Source organism: Lonchura striata, chromosome 1, assembly GCF_046129695.1.
Source record: "Lonchura striata isolate bLonStr1 chromosome 1, bLonStr1.mat, whole genome shotgun sequence".
NCBI lineage: Eukaryota > Metazoa > Chordata > Aves > Passeriformes > Estrildidae > Lonchura > Lonchura striata.
Genome location: NC_134603.1, coordinates 33,879,435 through 33,897,965, shown reverse-complemented (window position 1 = coordinate 33,897,965; position 18,531 = coordinate 33,879,435). Strand labels below are relative to the sequence as shown.

Here is an 18,531-nt window from a genome sequence, read left to right as displayed (position 1 = left end):
AACACACACGCTGGTAAAGCTGGCCAGAAGTGTCAGAGGGCTGGCCAGCCACTGACAGCCAGAGCCTGAGCACCCACTAAACCCCAAAATTATGCTATGGCATATTAACACCAGTCATGGATTCTCCAGATTCCAGAACAATCTCCTGATACTTGCAGGAGTCAAAAAGCACTTGGTGATCAACCTGTTTTACCAGAGCACTGATTCAAAGCTGTCTCTTCTTTGCTATCTCCCCACTGATACCATCTTTTCTCAGTAATAATTCAGTGGAGGCATCCTATGCACAGGCTTATCTGGAAGTACATGTGTTTGGGACCAGTTATGTGCCTAAAACTAAGTGCATACTTCAATGCTTTTGTGAACAGCTCTTGTAGCTATTCCTCACTTTAGACCCTGTGGAATCATCCTTCACAGCTGACAGAAACATGCCTGCAATTTAGTTGCTCAAGAATTCATAGGAATTGCCAGAATTATGATACTTCTAGTTAAAATACCACTCTGTTTATGAGTTGAAATAAAATATGAAGATAAGTTCCTTTATCTGTAAAAATAATCTTTCAAGGCATGGTATTTCATTTTTCAGCCTAAATAGTTCACATTTCAGCCTAAATATTTAAGTTTTTATCAAACACAGAGCAGCTCTTCCCAGATTTGACAATTCTTTAAATTCAAGCAATTCTTAATTGGAGGTATGAAGTCTATTCTGGATAAAATCCAGAGATATTCCAGGAAGATTACTGGATCCACTGATTTCATCTCTTTCAATGCACAACTGTGTTCAACCTTTTCACTGTCATCTTGCTGGTGTTCTCTAACAGAAAGACTTTTTTGGTGGAGTGGCACAGTTTATAACAAAGCAAAATCTTTATACCTTTATTAATGTAACTGTATATACCAAAAATGTCTAGACAGAAAACACAGTTTATGCAATAATTATTTTTAACACTTTCTGTAGTACTCCTTTGAGGTTCTCTTTTTGCAGAGTTTCCATTTTAAAGTATCCAGTGAAATAGAATATAAGCTAAGTCCTCTGCAAGTTAAATGTATATGACACAATAGTAACAGATTATTATTGCTATTGCTATTTATAGCTAAAGGATTAAATTTATCCTTTTCATTAGCTCCTATTTGTTTGCACTTGATAGTGGATGTTTATTGGATAACAACAGAAGTCTCTCCATGTTGAGCTGTAACTGCAGGCAAGTTAATAGATTTGGTAGAAAATGCTATGTAGGAAAAATATTTGCTGTCTTGACCTAGGTGCGTACATTTCTGGAGCTGACAATGCAGTTCATGCATATTTTATTGCTAGAGAACAGCTATAACTGTGACACTTAAAATCAATCTTGTCTATACAGCAAGAATGCAACATTTTGTAGTCTGTAAAATTCCTGGGCAATTTTCTTTTTCTTCCTTTTCATAAGCTTGTGATGTAGCTCAAAATTCCTAATTTTATATAGCTATTTCTGTTATCTAGTGATTAATACCTTCATTCCTTTTTTCCTCCAGTTCTGTCCCTGTGCATTTATCTGAAAGTATTTCTAAATTCTGTCATACATTTCTGCCCATGAGTTCTTGTAGGACAAACTTCTTCCCTATCTGTTGAACCACTGACCACTGCATTTTTAGTAACACTTCTCAGGGGCTAAGGCCGTATATAAATAACTTTGAATATATTCATGTTGTCAGACTCTGGAGCATGATCCAATAAAAAGTGGTTCACTTAAAAGAGCGTGGGGCAAAACTTGGGATCTGCCATTACAGGCAGTATCTACTCAGCTCTAAAATGGAGGATGAGATTTTTTTTTCCACAAAAATGCAGCAATTCCAAATTCCCTGAGTGAACCTGGCAAACCATCCCTGTTAAACAGCTGCACTTATCTGCAATGTTGAAGTACTGCTGAGATGAAACAACCCAGATTAGTAGGGGCATTTAGGAGCCTTGGTCATGACCAGGGTTCAGTTCTGCTCTGTGGGAATGTGCAGAGGACATGACCTTAACCAGCAAACATTTCTCAGTATTCAGGTCCAGTTCAGCAGAAATGAACTCTGTACTGTTTACCATAGACAACTAATTGCAGGGCACTTTTCAATATGTTGTGTGACATGGCCTCTTCTAATGGCCCAGAGAAAGCAAATGCAAGACAGCTCTGACTGCAGCAGCACAACCCTGAACCAGACTCCTTTTCCAGCATTATCACATCAAGTCCCCTTGCACTCCCCCATATCTGGTTACTGCTAATGAAGGAAAATGGTGCACACATACTCAGCCTGTAATGGTATTTCCATCCATACTGTTTTCAAATTTAGAGAGTACTTTTCAAAACAGTAAGAAAAGGGAAATGAGATCTTGAGGATATGTTTAAAGTCATGAAGTCTTCATTTTTCAGGCCTTATCTTAACATTCCCTAGGCTGAGCAATAATACTCAAAGTCAGTCATACATTACAAAAATGAAAAAGCACCTGTAAAAATATTGCTGCTATGTTATATTTCTGGTTGCATGTTGTTTGGGGTTTCGTAACTTTGTGATAAAATCTGACAAGGTATTTAACACTGACGTGTCTACTGAAAATACTAGGTGTTTACATTTCATAGAAACCTTTAGCTTGCCTACTGTTGGGACACATTTCATGACTTGTCTAATTCATTTCCCCTCTATATAAGGGAGCAGCAACTGTCTCAAAACTGTGACAGTCTATTAACTGCACAAAGCTGATTGGAAGTCCTGCCTAAGCAGCTATTTTGTAATGTGGAGCATATCATAATGATTCATTCTGAATGTATAGTTTTATGCCTTAATTATAATCAGTAATGAAATAGACTTAATTTTAAGTCTGTGGCACAACTGATTAATACCAGGAAATTGAGATCCCAGGTAGTTATGAAGTCAATTGGTGTTGTCTTCCTTATGTAGCTGCAAGTCACAACTGGAGCTATGCCAGGTAGCAAGGCAAAGCAAAGCCACCAAGGACAAACCATCCTTTTTAACCAGCCCATGTTCTACCCTTTGTCTTTGAACTATCTTTATGAGGACAGACCTCTATCCCCAGAAGAAAGTGCATCATGCTAGTGCCATTATCCAAGGAAAAGCTCCTGCTGCAGTAGCGTTGCCTTGCTTGCCTCAACACTGAGGAACAGGCACAGGTACTTACATGTTTAAACTTCAGGTTTGGCAGAGATTAAAGCAGCTTGACATCTGAAGGATAGGATTAGGATAGGATAGGATAGGATAGGATAGGATAGGATAGGATAGGATAGGATAGGATAGGATAGGATAGGATAGGATAGGATTAGGATAGGATAGGATAGGATAGGATAGGATAGGATAGGATAGGATAGGATAGGATAGGATAGGATAGGATAGGATTAGGATAGGCTAGGATAGGCTAGGATAGGATAGGATAGGATAGGATAGGATAGGATAGGATAGGATAGGATAGGATAGGATAGGATAGGATAGGATAGGATAGGTGTAGTGGTTTAACCCCAGCCAGCAACTAAGCCCACACAGCCTCACTCTCTCCCTCACCAGTGGGATCAAAGAGACAATCAGAAGAGTAAAAGCTAGAAAACTCATGGGTTGAGATAAAGTTTGATAGGGAAAGGGAGTGCACACAAGCAAAGTAAGAGGGAATTAATTCACCCTTCCCAAGGACAGGACAGGCTCCATCATATGTAAAAATTATCTGGGAAGAAAACCTTCCCTTCTTCCTTCTTCTTCCCTAACTTTATGTACAGAGTATGATGTCATATGGTCTGGAATATCCCTTTGGTCAGTCAGCTCTTCCAGATATGTCTCCTCCCAGCCCCCCAGCCACATCCAGTTCCTTCACCAGTGTGGCAGCAGAAAAAGCAGAAAGGCCTTGGCTCTGTGTAAGCCCTGCTCAGTAATAACAAAAACATCTATATATTATCAACCCTGTGTTCAGCACAAATCCAAAACAGCCCCATACCAGCCACTGTGAAGAAAATTAACTCTACCTCAGCTTAAATCAGCACAATAGGATGGGATCAAGCTATTTCTGTTGGGAGGGACCTACAACAATCATTGAGTCCAACTGCCTGACCACTTCCATGGCTTGTCCAAATGCCTTTTGAACATTGATAGGCTTGGGGCAACAACCCCATCTCCAGGAAGCCTGTACAGTGTTTGACCACTCTCTTAGTAAAGAAATGCATCCTAATGTCCAATCTGAACCTCCCGTGGCACAACTTTGAACCATTCCCACATGTCCTATCACCGGATCCACATTGCCCTCTCTGCTTTCCCTCCTCAGAGAGCTGTGAAGAGCAATGGCATTGCCCCTCAGCCTGTTTCTTTCAAACACAACAAACTCAAAGTCCTTAGTTGCTCAGTCCTTTCACACTTTTATCTCTCCTAAGCTCCTTTGCAATTTGCTGAAGGGGGTAGGGAAGGCACTGGGAAGAGCTGGCAGCCAGCACACACAAACTCAGCCAAGGCTCCAAGTGCATATACAGAACAAACCCTTCTTGGCTTAGGGTGGCTGTAAACTACCAAAGCTCCTCCCAGCGGGCTAAATTCCATCAGCTCTCAGGTGTGGGGTTTCAGGCCTCCACTGGTGTGGAAGCATTAAAGATCCTTTCTCACCTTTGCTTTCCCTCTGAACCTAAATTGAGGAGGAATGTGAACTGAAGGCAGGGAGCTGAGGTGAAAGGGAAATAGTGGCTGGGGGGTAGGTGATGAAATGAGATGAAAGAAGGAAAAGATGAGTCAATTACAAGGAAAAAGGCTGACACAGATGAAGTTTCACAACATGACTGAAACAATATAACAGCTTGTTACAGCCAAATGTCAGGGGCTTGTTTTTTTTTTCTACTGTTAGTTTTGAGTTTTTAATTCTGAGTTAGTTGTCTTTTCTCCTACCGAGGGGAGAATAAATCAGTGCAGGGTCCCTAAATCAGCAGGCAGCCAGAAGCAAGGACTATCCTATATTCCTATGGCATCAGTGGATTGTTAGATTGTCTTAGGTATCTTGTGAAATATCACTGTAAGAAAGAACAGAAACCTAGGAAAAATAAGAAAACATGGACAAATTAAAATTTGATGAAGCTTGTGTATATGCTAATGGGGTTATTTAATTGATGGAGAAATGGTAATCCAGAAACCAAAATTTATAGTCCTGAACCTCAAAGAATAGTTTGGTTTTCAAAGTGGGAAAGAAGGTAGAAAAGAGGGAAAGGGGCCGGGCATTCAGTCAGAATCTTCTTCTATGTGCATTAATAGATCTAAAGATGAGCAGAAGGACCGTTACGACTTAACTGTATAAGGGATGCTCAGTGTCTGATTACACTGGCATGGGCAGAGTTTCAGGAAATTTAGATTGAAAATTCCATCTTAGAACTATAAAGCATCTTTATAATGACACTTTTTAAACTAAAATTTTAAAAAGGAAAATAAAAGAGGAAATGAATCACATTTAATCCCTGTTTTAAATAGGGAACTATTATTGACTTGCACTAGACAGAGAGTGTCTTGTTTCAGGGTTAGTCATAATACTGTTAAAAGTGATCTAAAAGGTTATTGAAGCCACTCCTACAACTTCTTGCTATGATTAATGCAAAGAGACAAAGAGAATACTTATTCTACTTTAAAATGCTGCTTTTGAGACTCCTTAAAAGCTTGTGCCATATGTTTATAACTGTAACACGTACCCAATAAGGACAGGAAATATAGTGATGCAGTCAGCTCTTATCCCATAACAACCATCTCTTACTGCAGAAGGAAGAGAGCATATGCTATGGCAGAATAAAGTCTGCAAAGTTTAACAGCTCTTGGACACCTTTTCTTGTAGAAAGTTACATTGTCACTTACAGATGTACCTTTACACTGAAAGTCTGGGTACAATTGTAATTTCTCTGCCAGTTATTAGACTTGTTCAAATTAATGTCCTTTTACACACATGACTTACTGTTCTGAGATCAGTCATGCCAATCTACAGGAGGATCTCAGCATGGAGTCCATCTTTAATTCAGCCCACATGTTAGGCCAGAGAGTGCACTCATGGTGCTGTGGTTCAGACTCACATCAGCTCATTCCTCAGTTTATCAGGCCAGAAAATCTACCTGAGGCTCAGTTTTCTTTCTCCATTCTTCAGTCAGCATGACAGCATCCCCAAAACAGTCCAGAGCAGCCATTAGTTAATGGAGCTTACTGAAATGTGCATGTTCTAATATTAGTGTCCATTTCAAAAATTAAGTTGGCAACCCCATTAGGACCAGCATCCATCTGTCTTGTTGTTACTAATGAGGCAAGAGAAAGCTACTTATGCTATTCAGTCATGGGAACCAAAAAAAGGACACAGTACTGAGAAACATTACTGAAACTGCAGCTAAAACGTTCCAGTTACCAGTAGCATTACTGAGTTTTGTTCTTTGCAATATCCAGCCAAGCTTAGTGCTTTGTACACAAACTCTGGTCATTGTGGCTTAAGATGCAAAAGTGAACAAAACTCACTAAGTAATAGTAATTTATGGTTGCAGTAAAATTATAAATAAACATAGCTATTTCTAGTTCTACCTATTGTTATTCAGACTACCACTGACTTAAAATCTTCACAGACTTCTTATTTTGTGTAGTGTATTGTGAGTGCCATGTATGGCAAGCTTTGGGTGTGCGTAAAGGGGCTCTGATTTCTCGGCATCTATCCATTTTTTGTTTTTAAATAACATTTAGGTTTTTTAAAACAAACTGATGTGGAAAGGAAATTAAAGTCCCAGTTGCTTTTTAATTTGAAATGTGAAGGTGATGGGATCCACTAGAAAAATCCACCTGGAATCTTCCATCTGGTCCAGTGATGTTGATAATTAAGTCAGACAGATATTGTGCAGACAAACTGGAAAAAAAAAATCTGTTTCCTTTCATTCTCCCACACTTGCTCTGATATTCAGCACACATACAATGCTTTTTACAGGTACTCCTTCCAGAGCTTTTCCTCCCAAGTCTCATACAAATCTCATTACTTTAAATCCAAAGGAGTTTATCCAAGATAATTTCTTGTTTACTGTCCCTAAGGTTCTTCCCCTTGCTTGAACCTGCTGGCTGAAGGGAATGGTTTATGTATTTTTCTATAGATTACATCCACAATTTGTTCTTTTCATTTCAAAACACTCTACAATTGAACCAGTTCTTCCTCATCCATTGATTGAGGATTTTTTTTTTTTCCCTGAATTATGCTAGAAAATCTAAGCCACAGGACGAAATATATTCTTTTTTCAAAGAAGACAAAGAGTGGGTGAAAACTACCTTGCCACTACTCCTTGACTCAGTAAACTAGGACCTTTTACTTGCTCTTTTCAGGGATGTGTGTAGTCTAGATTCTCTTGATTTATGTATATGTGTTTGGTTTTTGTTGGTTTGGTTTGATTTTTTGTTTGTTTTTGTTTGATTTTTGTTTGGTTTTGTTTTTGGGTTTTTTTTTTGCTTGGATTGTATCATTTATACAGATTTGAGGTGATTTCATTCAAACTTATGTTTTCCTAGCATGAGAAAGACATTGTGGAGAATGTGACTGCATTTTTGCCCTAAAGTATTTCCCTTCCCAGTTTGCTATTTAAGGGACTGCTTAAATTTAAAAATAAATTTACTTGTCTCCTTTTACTGTCTACCTGAAAGCAACAGAGGTTTGGAAGGCTGCTGGGAAATCATCTTCATGTCTCTCTCTCACAGAAGTGGCAGTGCACAGAGGATGCTTCTGGCAAACTTCGAATTCACAAGTGCAAGGTGTCGAGCGACATCCTCGCCATCAGAAAGAGAACGCGCAGCCTCCACTCCCGGGGCTACAGCGGCAAAGACAAAGACTGCAACTGTGGAGACACTGATTACCGGAACAGCAGGACTCAAAGGAAAAATCAAAGACAATTCCTGAGAAACCCTAATGTGCAAAGTAGGTGTCACTTGATCTCTTGGACTCTGAGGCAGAGAGCAGGGGGAAATGGCTAGCAGAGCATTTTCCTACTAGTATGTTCTTGCTTTCACCTTCGTGTCTAATGAAGATGTCCAGAATTGGTAGTCATATTCTGCATAATTGCCTCTGTAATAAGTACCGAAAGCGGCCTAAAGCTGGAGAGGGACTTTTTACAAGGCCATTTGGTGATAGGACAAGGGGAAATCACCTTAAACTTGGACAGAATAGGTTTGGGTTAAATATTTGGAAGAAATTCAGTATTGTAAGGGTTGTCCAGAGAAGTTGCGGATGCCCCATCCCTGGATGTGTTCAAGGCCAGGTTAGGTGGAACATTGAGCAACCTGTCCTAGTGGCAACTGTTCCTTCCCATGGCAGGGGTGCCGGAATTGGGTATTCTTTTAGGTCCTTTCCAATGCAAAGCGTTCTGTGATTCTAACAGCAGCAGCAACGATACTTATCCTTTGGATCGGGGTGAGGAGCAGCTTTAGGCTGCTTCAGGCGCGGCGGTGATGCTCTGGTGCCGCCTCTCGCACAGCTCACACACGACAGCCCGGCGGCCTCCGCGGTGATTCGGGGCCGCTACTTGCCAAGGTGGCCGGGGCAAGCGTTTTGTTGCGTGTCTAAGGCTGAATTCACTCGCTGTCTGGTGATGCCCCGCACACATCTGCTCCCCGGGGCGCTGCGGGGCTGCTCTCGGACTGAAGCTCTGCTCAGCTCTCGCTTCCCTTCTCCCTGCGCCGCGCGTCCGTAGCGGGATCCCCGCAGGGACAGTGAGATCACAGTGTCCTCTAGTGGAGCGTGGGCTGAAGGATTGTACAAGAAGGTTTTAGGACTGTAGCACTTCCTTTCTTCTAATGACTTCTACAAAAGAAGCCTGTTTCAAGAGGCTATTCTTTTAAATGGAGCACGGTTTTTCTTCGTTCTGCCCAGCAATGCAAGTGATTTTAGGATTTGGTGAAGAGCAGGCTGTGTTCTCCTGCTCTCTAACTAGAATAAAAAACTGGGGAATTAAGTAAAGATGGGTCTTCAAGCAAGATGTTAGTGAAATTGCATGAGAAACACAACGGTTAGAAGGTGCTGCACAGATGTCTATGAACTATGAAAATAATGTCAGTATCATTCAAAATATTTCCTGATTCAAAGCCCCCCCCACACTGGGGATGTGAACAAGAATTCCTGGTATTCTTTATACATTCAACCACAATATTGTCTGTCTTAAGTTTTCTCACTGTTTGGCCTAAATACTGTCTTGATCTAATTTCTTCCATTTGTTTAGTGTGACCTAAGGAGCCTCATAGTGCATACAGACAGAGCTCTGCTGAAAAAGTCTACATGCCACAGACTGCCAGGGTGATTCTCAAACTGGGGAATGTTCCCTCAAGTGATATTTTTGTGGGAAGATACCTTCTGTGTACCTTGGAAATATGTGCTGTCAAGTCAGTCACCAGCAAGGACTGAAAGGGCTTGTGACTGGAGCAAGTTACTTGGGGAAAGTAAAATATGGAAAACATCTGAAGGAGGCATTGGAAAATGTTGCTTTGTTATGATTTAACTCTTTACAACGTTCTTATGTCTCTTCCCTTCTCTGCCTCCTCCAAATCAGCCTTAACACTCCTCTGAGTAGAGCAGGCAAAGACTCATAATGATGAAATATTTTAAAGGGAATTACTAATTCAGGTTTGTCTTCAGATGACACATACATGAGATGCCTATATATTCCAATATCATCAGAGGCTGTCAAATGTATCTTACCCTATGAATCTATATCATTTTATTAAAGAGTAATATGGTTACAGACCAGAAAGATACTTTAAAACTAAAAACATTTAGGATGGGGTGGTTTGAATGAAAAGTTCATTGAGGCTCACTATCTTCTCCTTTAAAAGATTCTTGCAGGAAAAATTCAGCCTGAGTCTCTCAAAGACACTCACAAAAACTTCACTAGAACTGATGCTGCCTGCCAAAGGCAGTACTTCTTACAGCTGCTGTTTTCTACTGGATAAAGTATTGTTAGATGACATGGGTGTGCAAAGGAAATGCCCTATAATTGACTTTTTACAAGCTTAATTTTGTATGTCTAGAGCTCTCTGTGTGTGGCTTTGCAAGGCATCGATGGTAGACAGAGTATGCTTTGGTGTGGTATTGACTGTCAGTTTTATCATCTTGGTTTGGGTCAAGTGCATTTAGCAAAAGAAGTAAAAAGTGTAAATAATGTCTTTCAGACTGAGACCAAACAGAGATTCTCTTGTACATTAAATTTAAGACCCCTTAAAAGAGTTAATTGTCTTAGTCTTACTTATATGCACAGGAACTAAAAGAGGCGTAACCCTACTAAGCTCAGAGCTTTCAAGAGGTAAAAGTGGCACAATTAATCTCACTGCAGCTCTGAAATGCAGCAACTCTTTGGTGGTTTATGACTTGCACATGTAAATACAGATGAAATATATGTCAAAGTGTATGTACATATATTCATGTAGATACATACAGATATTGATATCTGATGGATTCTTACCCTCTAAATTCTTACCTTTAAAAAGGAAAAGCTATTAACCTTTTAAAAATTACTTTTTTACTCTAAAGTATACCTTAATATGTCACATGCCAATTTACAGGTGATGACCTTGTTTCACAGTACTGAATGATTTCATTTTCTGAAGTGGTTTCTAATCCTGTATTCTCTGATATTTTTTAGTGGCTCTTTCTAGATAAGGTCAGACTAACATGAAATGAAAACATCAAAGCAACCAAAATTTCATGTTACTCATGGAAATGAGCAGCCCAGCCTGCACAATGTATCAAAAAAACATTAAATAAGTTTCTGTAAAGTCACAGAAAAAATCAACTGGTTTTATTGAACAGCGTTCTTCTCTTTGGAATATGTTTTGTGTTCATAGCATGGACAATGTATATACATATAGATACATATATAGATACATACATACATACATATATATATATATTTGACTGTGAATGTTTCTTCTGGTTCAGAATACAAACCTCGATTTGTTCACACTCGCCAAACCCGGTCCTTGTCTGTGGAATTTGAAGGTGAGATATATGACATAAATCTGGAAGAAGAAGAGCTGCAGGTGTTGAGGACCAGAAGTATCACCAAGCGTCACAATGCTGGAAGTGAGGGGGAAGGAGAGGAAACTGCTCGTGCTGCTCGGGACACAATGGTCGCTGATGGCACTGATGCTATTGGTCAACCCAGCTCTGTCAGAGTGACACACAAGTATGATTGCTTTCCCTATATGGTATTTCTGTTTCCTAAAACCAAATCTTCATATTCTAACTGTACTCTTTCTCCCTCTGTACAATATTTAGGGACGTGAAACTGACATCATAGATTTTAGATACACCTGAGTTGTATTTTTTAGAAGTGGAATAATTTATATTTAGTATGTGTATTTTAAATGGAGGCCTCTAGGTTCTGTTGATAGGGAGGAGTAGGCATCTCCAGAGGGAAATTCATCCTTGGTATCAAAATATGCATCTTATGATGGATTAATCACCCTGTTAAGCTATGCTTATGATGTTTATTATAAGGTCTAGACTATCAGTTTAGCATAGAGGCCTAAAAACAGAATAGGATAGCATTGGAAGAGATAAGCATCTACATCTTTTTTCTGTTAATCTTCTCAAAAACTAAAAGAAAGGCTCTGATGAAGGAGAACCCAAGAAAAGTTCTGTCTATAAAATTGTATTTCTCTAATTAAGGACTTTCTATTTGTCAGCATGCACTCTGCTGGATTTTCTGTCCCAGTCCACTGCCTCAGTCTTTCTTGTGCTTTTTTTTTTCCTCTTGGCAGGGATGTTTTTCCAAACACAGTTGCGAATATTTTTGTCATTGCACTGTTTTTAACTCAAGTTCTGTGTAGACTTTTTGTTTAATGACGTTTGAACTCTTTCCACTAACTTTGGTTCTTCTTGGTCTTTACTGATTATATTGATCTTCAGTCCTCTGACTGTATGTTCTCTTCTTGAATGTTTTGCATGCTGGGAAGATGAGCCACATTCATGTGGCAAGAAGAATGTATTTCTCAGCAGCTGATGGTTAAATAAACAATGGCACATTTGATTAACAAGGGGCTTTAAATTCTGAGCAGATTTTTACTTCAGTTTCAATTTCATTTCTGATTGAATAAGAATGTATTGCATTTTTTGCTTAGCAGGCACAGACCATCTGTTATGGATGACAAGTTTTCCAGAGAAAACAGATAAAAGCAATTGTTACTATTAAGTCAACAGAGGAAGACCTTGTAGAGTTTTTATTTATTTATTGCCAGAATAGTAAAAAAAAATTTATTAGGAATGTTGGAAGAAAGACAAAAAATGTGCGGTTAACTGGGAAACGAGTGATCTTCATTTTCCTATTTCTTAAACTCACATCTACAGATGTTTCATTCTTCCAAATGACACAATTCACTGTGAGAGGGAGCTGTACCAGTCTGCCAGAGCCTGGAAGGATCACAAGGCTTACATTGATAAGGAGGTAAGAGGTACTTTAAAATATCAGTGAAGTCTTTACACTGATGACTTTTCAAAGAATAATTCTGACTCAGAAATATTCTCTTTGCAGATTGAAGCTCTCCAAGACAAAATTAAGAATTTGAGGGAAGTTAGAGGACACCTAAAAAGAAGAAAACCAGATGAATGTGATTGTAGTAAACAGAGGTAAGAGAGGTGGCACTAAATACTGAATGCTACTCTGATTTCTAAGACTTACACATTTTCCAGGGATTTTGAGACTGAAAATAAAAACCCAAAGCTTTATTGATATTTATAACCATAGTAGGCCTCTATTTTAGTTAGATATGAGTAGAAGCTACTGTGAACCACAAGAAGATAAATTTTAACATTTTAAGATTACATATGTTTGTATTCTACTAACATGTTTGAATCCAGCTGTAGTTCTGCTATAACCAATTGTAGGGTCACAGATATAAGTTCCTTAAATTAAGTGAAAATTTAAGTCTGTATAGTTCCTTAAGAAAATTCCAACAATAGTATATTTCTGTTTTGGTTTTGTGTTGAAAACAGTTTTGTGACTTAATAATTCCTAATTTTTTTCCCTGTAGCTATTACAACAAAGAGAAGGGAGTAAAGGCCCAAGACAAACTCAAGAGCCATCTTCATCCCTTCAAGTAAGCTGTTATTAACACTCACTCTCACAGCTCACTTTTTGGTGACTGGATAAATGTAGTTTTGGGCATTTGGGGAGTTTTTTTTTATTTGGCTTTTGTTGCGTTTTTTGTGGAGGGAGGTAAGGGGAAGAAAAGGTCACATGTAATAAGCTATCACATGAAGCATTCAGTAGTTTTGGACCAACTTGTGAAAGCTTATGGATAATATTTCTCCAACCTATTGATATAAAAAGGATGAAAATAGTATTGTCAGAAACTGATCAATATCTTTTTAAGGAGATCCAGTAAAACCTAAATGCAGCAGTGCATCCTTTCTCATGCTTGCTGAAGGGAACACCTTATCTCAACAGCTGGGGAAGCTGAGCTAGAAGGTCCTGTTCTCATCCTTTCACCTTTATAAAACCCAGAAAGATGTAAAAACTGCTAGTGCTATTGTTAACCAAACAGAGACTGTTCTTAGTCAGCCATGCCCAACTTCTTCTCTGAACAGAGAAGCAGCACAGGAGGTGGATGGCAAACTGCAGCTGTTCAAAGAGAACCGGAGAAGGAAGAAGGAGCGGAAGGGGAAAAGGCGCCAGAAGAAAGGAGATGAGTGTAGCCTTCCCGGGCTGACATGTTTTACTCATGACAACAACCACTGGCAAACAGCACCGTTCTGGAACTGTGAGTCTTGTGTCAAAATGCAGATGTGATCTACATTATTCTCTGCTGTATTACTGGCTTTCCACTTCATGCAATCAGGGCATTTTTCTGAACTTTAATGCTGTCAAAAACTTCAGTACATAAAAGGTCTACTTTCATTTTAACATTTTCATTTCAAAGTATATCATAAACAACGTATTGTGAACAAAATGCAGATACTATCCTTGATGAATTCTGCCCTTTATATATGCTGAAATATTTTCAAAATCACTACTCAGTAGCACTTGTGTATATGAACAAAATATTAGAGGTAAAGGATATTTTAAGTCTCTTTAAACTTCAGGGTATATAGATTATTATCCCATTGAAACATACTTAAACTTTTCTTCGTATTCAGCATTAAAAAATGGTATTTTTCTCACCTGTGATGATGGAGAAAGAAAAGTGACTGAAAACTTTATTTTCAGAAATTTCAAGATCAGGCAGTGATTAAGTTACAACATATTTGACTTTAAGCTAAAAATTTGCTAAGAACAACTTTGCATTTGGAGAAAGAAATTGTCTCCTAGTAATAATCTGCTCTGATTTTCTAGGACTTCTGCTAATATGTACTTTACATTTTAAAATGTTCCTAAAGTAGTCATATGTATGGTTTTTGTTTTAAAGACAACATTTACATTAGTTAATTTCTTTTTAACTGTGGAGTAACAAAAAGTTATGAGAAGAGTTCTCATATTGCTGTGCATTCTGGCAATGCTCAAGCAACAATCATGGGGTAAAAAAATATCCTTTTGACACAGTTCACAATTTAAAGAAGATGTATTAATGTATTGTAATACTATTACTATTTTTATTAAGTCTGTTCAAAACATTGACACTGTTCACAGCTAGTCACAATACCCAAATCTAAATAATCTAAATAAATCCAAATAAAAACCTAAGGCAATGCTAATATTTTATTACTGTGATTAGAGGTACTAGTAGGAGAAACAAGCATATTATTTTTGACTGAAAATTAATACCTTGTTTCTCTAATTACAGTGGGCTCTTTCTGTGCTTGCACAAGCTCCAACAACAACACTTACTGGTGTTTGCGGACAGTTAATGACACCCACAATTTTCTGTTTTGTGAGTTTGCAACTGGCTTCTTGGAATATTTTGATATGAACACTGATCCCTATCAGGTAAACACCTTTCCCTTTTACAAAATGTCATTCACCAAACTCCTCCAGAGTTTTCTTAATTTTTGTTGACAATCGCAATTTCCCTTGGTTCCTCTCTTTCTCAGCTGACCAATACAGTTCACACAGTGGAAAGAGGAATTTTGAATCAATTACACATCCAGCTTATGGAACTGAGAAGTTGTCAAGGTTACAAGCAGTGCAATCCAAGGCCAAAGGGACTTGAAACAGGTACAAAATAAATAGTAGTGTTTATTTCCATTTTTTTAACATTGTTTTCACCTACTTAAGCTCTAATTTTATCCATGAAGTGTCACTCCCCTAAGTATTGCTCTGAACAATTTGGAATGATCCATATACACCAATCATGCACATCTGCATGGCCAGGAGGATACTTCGCAAGTCTGCACGGGTTATTCTTGACAGATATTGAGGGCAAAACCCATCACTTGACAGAAATGCTGCAGAAGGGATATCATTATTGGAGCTAATCAATAACAGCTGCATGCAGATCTTCACAGCCATAACTCTTTCTCTCTTGCAGGGTTTATTTCATTAGTTTTTGCCTCCCAGTATCAGGTGAGGTATTAAATCCTGTGTTTATTTCAAATGCTGTCTGCCTATGTCAAAAACTTCAGGTTCCTTACCACAAGATTTAACATTGCAAACTTCTAATCACAAGTAGTCACCTTCATTTTTTAAGAAAGAAACATCTCTTTACAAGAGTCTCTGACTAAAACAAAACTGGTATTTTTTACTTCAAGTCTCTGAAATTGCACTTAACTTTGGTTGATTGAACATTGTGATTTATTATTTTTTCACAGGAATGCTCCATTCTGCATAATTTGTGATGTTGCCTCTTTGTATCTCTTTCTACATCTACAAATGTTTCTCTTTTTTACAATATCTAATTGTTTTGGGGTTTTATTATTTTTTTAAAACCTGTGGGTTTTCAGTTCTTTTATGTAAAACTTCCAGGAAATCTTTATTGGACTGCAGCTCTGTCTTTATTTAACACAGTACATTTCTTTTTAGGAGTTAGATGCTGTGCATGGAAAACTACATTTTGAATGGTTTTACAAGTTCTAAACACTAACAAAAGTTACTCTTGTATTTTCCTATATCAGGAAATAAAGATGGAGGAAGCTATGATCCACACAGGTATCCACACTTTTTTATTCTCCTCAGCAGCTTCTTTCCAAATAATTGCATGACTCCAGTCCATTTCAACTAATGTCTGTATCCTGCCATGTTGCACACAATGTAGCTTTTGATGCATGCATTTTCTAACTACCCTACACTGAACTTGGCCATTGTTTTTTAGATCTACCATTCTGCATTTAACGTAGCTCATTGTCATAGCAAGACTTCATACAGTTCATATTTCATGCCTGTACTCCTTAGATGTTTGCCCAAGGAAAATTTTACAGGAAGAATCACCTCTTTTGGGTTGCTCTTGTGTTATCATGTTGATTTTGGATGGGTTGGAGGTGTTTTTCTGGTTTTATTTAATAGGTCTTCACAGCTGCTTTTTAAATGTAAACTAAGTATACTTAGAAGGCTTTCTGAAGTACAAAGAACCTAGTCAAACCTATGGAAGCAAAGCAAAATCTTCTCACTGGCTTTTGGAAATGTTGGCAGATACCACTTTAAGCAAAAGCAGTGCTTAATAAGAGCAGCCTGTGCTCAGAAGCCAGCAGGAGAGTGTTCAATTCAAGTATGGCAGAAAGATGAAGCTTCTTTGGGCTGGGACCAGATCAGACAAGCATAAAATAAAATTTGCTAAAAAGGTTGTATTATTTGAACTGAGGAAAGGCACCAGGTGAGGTTTTTTTAAACCTAACACTTGAACATGAGGCATACATGACAGACATCTCTTTGAAAGTATATTTTTCTGTTTAAAAATATACTTACTGTACCTACATGTTTATCATTCAGAGCTCTGTGTCTCCTGGTGGAGAAACCAGACAAACATAAAGCAAAACCTGAAGAGAAGGAAAAAACTCCATGTCTTAACAGTACTGCCCTTGCTATTCATTGAGCAGTACTTGTTCTCAGGGTGCAAAACAGATTAACATCTGTGGAGTGTCATATTTAGACTGGACTCCTTTTCACAGTTTATCAGTTTTATACATTTTCACCTCTATACACTTTGGAGGAGTAGCTGCTGATAGGCATTGCTTACTTGAAAAGTAAACAAGGGAGTCCAAATGGTATACAAGTCTACATAAAACCTTTTTCACAGAGTCTTCTGGAAAGAACCTTTTCATTACTTTCTAGCAGTCAGAGAAAAATTAAGCTAATGTATTTCAATGTATAGATCTGCAATTTAAACAGCTAAATTTTCTTTTGCAGACAGTTTTGTATTTTCACACCTGAGTAATTTTGGGATCTAGGAAAATTATAAACTTTTGTTTGGTTTATATCCCACTGTTTGCATTGCTCAAATGCAAACTGGTGAGAACTGGTTGCTACAATGATAAAAAGCAATCCCTGTAATTATGCTTTTAAGTCTTTCATTAGAAGCAATCCTTGTAAGTAAGCATTCCTCATTTTAACTCCAGATCTAACAGAAATAACATTTTTGAATTGTAGGATTACATGAAATAGTAGAGCACACAGGAGTAATCTTTAAATTATATCCTCCTACAGTGTTTATCAACAAAAACATTTTAACTTCTGATACCAAAGAACATACCGTAAACATCTTGCTACTGTGATAAATAGCAGTATAATATAACATAAGCAATATTGTTCTGTGTCATGACACTGCAGACACCCAGTTTCTCAATTTATACATTCAACATTTTGGTTCAAGCCCCAACATGGTAGGATGTTTTTCTTTTCTTAAACAAAACAAAACAAAAATTAACAAATTCCATTTATCAGGAGTCATTACAATGATCTAGTAGAGGATCCTTTTGTTGCTGCCTGGAGAGAACAAATAGAATAACAATGGAAAGTCATCTGAACTGCTCCTTAGGCTTCCTTCAGATCATGTTGATTCTCAACTCACCTGTTTTCAGTTGAAAATGCCCTAAGTTAATGAAGCACTGCCTGTGCTGCAGTAAAGCACTGGGCCAACAGGCCCATGTGGGAATAGCCAGAATGATGCTGTTTGCTTTGCACAAAGGGACAGAGAGCTTCAGCAGGGAAGATCTGGTGCCACTTCTATCCTGCGACCCACAGAGTGTGGCTCTGCTGATAAGGCTGATCACAGGATGTGTGAACTGCACATTCCTCTCTCCTCTCCTACTTGTCTGAAGTTTTTCAAAGCCACCAAGGATATGATTTTACCACCTGTCTTTAGTCTCAAAGGAGACATATTCAAATCTCTTATTAGGTTTGAGATAAACCAGGCAAAGATGGCATGCCAGGGTAGGATAAATGGAGAGTAAATCTCAACTAAAGGTTGATCTACAAATGAACAAACAACAAAAAAGGAGTAAATTTTGCTTTGAACAGCTAGCAACATTTTTTTCTCTTTTGGATCTATGTCATAGCTGAGAAATTCCAAAATGTTGATCAAGGAAAGTACTGCCATGCTGTTTCTCAAATGCAACTCATCTGCACTTTCCCATTTCATACTTACTTGTAACAAAATTTCTTACAGGGGAAAAACCTCTTCTTTCCT

The 18,531-nt window shown here is 38.2% G+C and overlaps 1 protein-coding gene across 10 annotated transcripts in view; it reads left to right on the top strand.

Annotated features, from left to right (window-relative positions):
• Positions 1 to 18,531, top strand: part of SULF1 (sulfatase 1) — a 301,035-nt gene that overhangs the window by 278,455 nt on the left and 4,049 nt on the right. For 8 of the 10 annotated variants that reach the window (XM_077783280.1, XM_077783279.1, XM_077783275.1 and 5 more), the window contains 9 exons: positions 7,690 to 7,906; positions 10,916 to 11,162; positions 12,326 to 12,422; positions 12,510 to 12,604; positions 13,009 to 13,074; positions 13,565 to 13,737; positions 14,758 to 14,900; positions 15,005 to 15,128; positions 16,025 to 16,752. In XM_077783280.1, coding sequence (XP_077639406.1) covers positions 7,690 to 7,906; positions 10,916 to 11,162; positions 12,326 to 12,422; positions 12,510 to 12,604; positions 13,009 to 13,074; positions 13,565 to 13,737; positions 14,758 to 14,900; positions 15,005 to 15,128; positions 16,025 to 16,131 — 1,269 coding nt within the window. In that variant the 3' untranslated portion in view covers positions 16,132 to 16,752. Of the gene's footprint in view, positions 1 to 7,689; positions 7,907 to 10,915; positions 11,163 to 12,325; positions 12,423 to 12,509; positions 12,605 to 13,008; positions 13,075 to 13,564; positions 13,738 to 14,757; positions 14,901 to 15,004; positions 15,129 to 16,024; positions 16,753 to 18,531 lie in introns of those variants that run through there. The other 2 variants (XM_021555564.3, XM_077783290.1) reach the window with 2 other exon arrangements.